The 5,310-nt window shown below is 40.8% G+C and overlaps 1 protein-coding gene across 3 annotated transcripts in view; it reads right to left on the reverse strand.

The window, feature by feature from the left end:
- Nucleotides 1-1,755: 1,755 nt before the first annotated feature.
- LOC122550422 (matrix metalloproteinase-20-like) overlaps nt 1,756-5,310 on the reverse strand; it is a 27,091-nt gene continuing 23,536 nt past the window's right edge. For all 3 annotated transcript variants that reach the window (XM_043691132.1, XM_043691131.1, XM_043691133.1), the window contains exons 9-10: nt 2,437-2,540; nt 1,756-2,198 (exon numbers count right to left, since the gene is read on the reverse strand). In XM_043691132.1, coding sequence (XP_043547067.1) covers nt 2,098-2,198; nt 2,437-2,540 — 205 coding nt within the window. In that variant the 3' untranslated portion in view covers nt 1,756-2,097. The remainder of the gene's footprint in view (nt 2,199-2,436; nt 2,541-5,310) is intronic.

The raw sequence follows: 5,310 nt of genomic DNA on the forward strand, positions 1-5,310 counted from the left end.
AGTAATCTGGCATTGCTTATTCAGATTTATAAATCAGCATTTCACCAAGGGTTTCAGATCCCAATGTCATTGTCAAATTGGGGTTGTAAACTTTTGGCTTCAAAGTCTACTCATCCAGTCATTGGACAAAAACTTAAAATATTTATAATTTCCTGCTAAATTCTGTCAGAGATGTTATTCACTGGGTGATGACAAATTAACCACCCATTTTGAATGCATCATTTGACATATGCTCATCAGCTTTCAGATTCCTGTGAATTCTCTAACCTGCCTAGAATCCTCTGAGATAGCAGCCCCCACCAAATCTGATCTCTTCACAGCTTTGGTTTTGTTAATTTTGTTATTTGCTGTGCACTCACATACCAAGACTTGAGCTTTTTAATTCTCCTACTTATTCTTGATGACTCTGCCCCTTTTCCTTTTGCTGTGACGCTGTTTAAAGCACAAGTCTTTGACCAAGCTTTTGATCATTTGTCTAATACCCCCTTTTCCTTCTTTTCTCAGTTTCATTTTAGTTTCTAATGTTTCTTACCTTTTGGAGTCAGCAGCAGTGATGGAGCGCGGCAGCGGCTGGCAGCAGTGCTGGTCAGCAACAAGGTGGCGGTCAGTGCTGAAACTTTGTGAGGTGTGGCAAAGCCTGGCATTCTGGGATAGGTCTCAGCCCAGCACCGGGGAGAGCGAGCTCTTCTGGGAAAAGCTCAGCCTGGACCATCTGCAGGTCCATGGCTTAAAGGACTGTAATGTTTAACTTTCACCTTTATTTCTTTATTCTTCTACTTTTTATGCTAAGAACACCGTCATACTGAACTTTTTAATTTATTTTTTTCTCTCTCTATTTCTGTAACTAAGACTTTGGTGCTGTGTGCGGTAATCCTGTACCCAGTATTGAGAACACATGACAATAAAACCTACATCTAAATCGAAATGGAAAAGTCTTATGTAGCTCAGTGTCCAGCTCCATGAATTAATACTCACGTTAATTCATGGAACTTGAAATGTTTTACCACATTAACCATACGGTATAAATACAGATTAATTACTGTAATTATTGCAGTTTTGAATTTGATTTTGTTTATCTCAATCAAATCTCCTCTCCAAGGCAAAGAAGACCCACTTCTTCCATCTCTCTTTGTAAATGAAGTTCCTCATCTCTCCACAAAACCTCGAGACAATTTGGAAAGACTATTCTCCACGCTTTGGAACTTTGGGCTGTCTGATATGTTTCATAGTGAACCCAGCATGCTTTGGCTGTCTGGTCTGTATTTGAGTGATAACCCTCCACTTCCAGGGAAACAAGATTGTATACGAGAAGCATTAAAATATATTCTTTTTGCAGATTTTCATGTCTATTTTGGTGTTTCATATTAGCTTTGTGTCAGTATTCTGCCCCAGTTCAACATTCTGCAAACATAGCCCTAACACTTATGTAAGTTTCCATGGGAATGTTTCAATAAAATGATTTCACTTTTCAGGTATGTAACTATTGTGTTAATCAAAGGTTAACCATAATTATCAACTCACACCATTGGCAGTGGTCAATGAAGTACAGCAGATCATAGAAATGATCAGAATTAGCATGCAATATAGATTGTGTGTTTCCTATATTGATAGTAACAGGAATGAGCATTCCTGATCTCATCCTTATCTACCCATTTTCAGGTGCAATTAAATTCCAAACCATAGAATTGACCATGAAAATTACTTGTTTAACAGGAGGAGGCAATAATCTGAAAAAAGGCATCATTGAGTCATAAAGACGCAACAATGAACAACCTCCAACGTTATTTGTGTTACATTTGTACACATTAAACTCTGACCATACAGTGGGGTGGTCTATCAATAAAAGATGCTCAATGGACTGCTCATGGATTCACTTCTATCCTTTTGAATACCTTATATTTATAAAGATTTAGCATTGCTCAATCATTTAATACAGTTACAATGTTAAAAAACATTGGATGCATTAAAAGGATTTGTTGTAATCATGTTATTTAATTAAATTCTGTAGCAGAACTGTCCTCCTTATAACCATTTGGCCACAGAGATTTGACCTTTAGCCTAAAATATACGTTGTATAGTGAGTCTGAATTCAGAGGCTCAGCATCCCAACCATTTGTTAGAATTTAACGTACGAACAATTTCTCTTCTCCAGCTGTCATATTCATACAGGCGTGGCCCACTGAAGAAGTAAAGGAATCCTAGGAAAAATAATCAGAAAAATACCACTGTATTCAATTTGCTTAAAAAACAGAATTGGCCCAATAATCTTATCTGCAGTAATCTTTGTGTTTCATCAGCAATTATAAAGGATATCATTCCAATTATTGTACTAATTCTCCTGAAGTCTGTTATCCAGCTGAATTTAAATGGACAATGACAGTAAAACTCTTATCCATTTGAAGTTTTAAGAAACTTTTGTCACAATGATACACTTACCATTATTCTGTAAGGCAGCATCTATGTTGTCATCGATTCCTGGCCAGCTGCTATTTATCTGTTTTGGATAGCCATAGTCCATAGACTTTATTTTATCATTATAACTGAACAGCCGAAAATAAAACAACTTTAGTTAATACAACTTTAGTAATGTGTAAGATTACTAAATAAGTGAACAATTTTACACATTACCTATAACTTGGAAACTTGTGCTCCAGTATGTTCAAGTACTAAAACCTATTTAAATTGTGATAAGTCTTTACTGGCATTGAATTTCATTTGTTTTGTATACTTTATTGAAACAACGTGGAACTTAAATTTAAACCACACTCACTCAAATTTAAATTTCAGTTATTATAACAGTGTGACTCAGATTTATCTTCCTCACACCACCTCCTGATAGCCATTGTTGAAATACAATGGTCAGTGAGTTGGCTCGACAGTACTGTATAAAATCCTCCTGTCTTTCAGCACAGCCTTCCACTGGGGTGACTGAACCTATCTTTGGTTTTTTTATAATATTACTAACTGCCAAATATGACAGCTAGAGTTTTTCCCTGTTTCATGTTCCCTGCCTCAACTTCAATAGAGTGAAATTCCCAGCTTTCACAAGGCTGTATCCCTGACTCTGATGTTGATGGAATAATGACTGAAAGTATCTTTTGGATTCTTGATCTTCAGGGAGTTGGCTGGGTATGTATTCAGTGAACTGTCCTGTGATATTATTTGTTCAACTTTGCTCATGTGTATGTAATTTCAAAACATGAATTCACAATGGTATTCCACTGGCTTATAATAGCAGAATAAATTTGGTCAATCCCCAATATCGAATGCAGCCATTTCAACGTATAATCATTTACCATTATTTCAGTTTCTTTTTTCTATAGTTTGGTTTCACCCTGATTTTTGCTTTCAGCCAGATGCCATCCCAGATTTCTGACAGGCCAGATGATCATTCCTACAACATGTACACAATGACCCTCTGAAACCACCAATATAGCACTTGGGAGAGAGGGGGAGAATTGCAAGACACATCAGTAAGTCACTTTGGGGTATTAATGAAATGAAAATAGATGGAAACTTCCCATTTGTTATTGAGATACTGACCTTGTCATTGAAAACTTAAGGGAAAATTGGACTTGTATCCTAACAGCAAAAAATCAAATTTCCTTTTCATTCTCACCATGTGCAGTTCAGGAGGATCTGAGAGTTGATAACTGAGTCAGCAATGAGCCAGGCATATTCACAGCAGTAAGGATTACATCAGACGAAACAAGTGAAAGGCTATCCCAGGATAAGTGTTGGTAAGAGTTGGGGTTTCAAGGGAAGATTGTCATGGTCCCTCTACAACTCTCCTTTCACAATTTAGAAAAACGCCATCTTTCTAACAGCAGCTTCAGGTCTGGGTTCTTCAGGAAGCTGGAACTGACTATAACGCCACAGTGTAGAGTAATCGAGGGTTGATCTGCCAGCGCAGAGTAATCAAGGACGGATCTGGCAGTGCAGAGTAATGTGGGACAGATTTGGCAGTGCAGAGTAATCGTGGATTGATCGGGCAGTGCAGAGTAATCGGGGACTGATCTGGCAGTGCAGAGTAATCGGGGACTGATCTGGCAGTGGCTGGAACTGACTATAACGCCACAGGTCCCTGGCAGTGCAGAGTAATCAGGGTCTGTTCTTGCAGTGCAGAGTAATGAGGGATTGATCTGGCAGTGCAGAGTAATCAGGGTCGGTTCTTGCAGTGCAGAGTAATGAGGGACTGATCTGGCAGTGCAGAATAATTGGGGACTGATCTGGCAGTGCAGAGTAATCGGGGACGGATCTGGCAGTGCAGAGTAATCAGGGACGGATCTGGCAGTGCAGAGTAATCGCGGACTGATCTGGCAGTGTAGAGTAATCGAGGGTTGATCTGCCAGCGCAGAGTAATCAAGGACGGATCTGGCAGTGCAGAGTAATGAGGGACAGATTTGGCAGTGCAGAGTAATCGGGGACTGATTTGGCAGTGCAGAGTTATCAGGGACTGATTTGGAAGAGCAGAGTAATCGGGGACTGACCTGACAGTGCAGAGTAATCGGGGTCTCATCTGGCAGTGCAGAGTGATCTGGTTCTGACCTGGCAGTGCAGAGCAATCAGGGACTGATCTGAAGTGCAGAGTAATTGTGCACTGATCTGGCAGTGCAGAGTAATCAGGGACTGATCTGACAGTGCAGAGTAATCAGGGGCTGATCTGGCTGTGCAGAGTAATCAGGGGCTGATCTCTGACAGTGCAGAGTAATCAGGGGCTGATCTGACAGTGCAAGGTAATCATGAGCTGATCTGACAGTGCAAGGTAATCAGGGTTTGTTCTGACAGTGTAAAGTAATCGGAGACTGATCCGACAGTGCAGAGTAATCGGGGACTGATCTTCAGTGCAGAGTAATCTGGGGCTGACCTGGCAGTGCAGAGTAATCAGGGGCTGATCTGACAGTGCAGAGTAATCAGGGGTTGATCTGACAGTGCAGAGTAATCAGGGGCTGATCTGACAGTGCAGAGTAATCAGGGGCTGATATCTGACAGTGCAGAGTAATCAGGGGCTGATCTGACAGTGCAGGGTAATCATGAGCTGATCTGACAGTGCAGGGTAATCGGGGATTGACCTGGCAGTGCAGAGTAATGAGAGGCTGATCTGGCAGTGCAGAGTAATCAGGGACGGATCTGGCAGTGCAGAGTAATCGAGGGTTGATCTGCCAGTGCAGAGTAATCAAGGACGGATCTGGCAGTGCAGAGTAATGAGGGACAGATTTGGCAGTGCAGAGTAATCATGGATTGATCTGACAGTGCAGAGTAATCTGGAACTGATCCGGCAGTGCAGAGTAATCTGGGGCTGAACTGGCA

This window comes from Chiloscyllium plagiosum, chromosome 6 (genome assembly GCF_004010195.1).
Source record: "Chiloscyllium plagiosum isolate BGI_BamShark_2017 chromosome 6, ASM401019v2, whole genome shotgun sequence".
Classification (NCBI taxonomy): Eukaryota; Metazoa; Chordata; class Chondrichthyes; order Orectolobiformes; family Hemiscylliidae; genus Chiloscyllium; species Chiloscyllium plagiosum.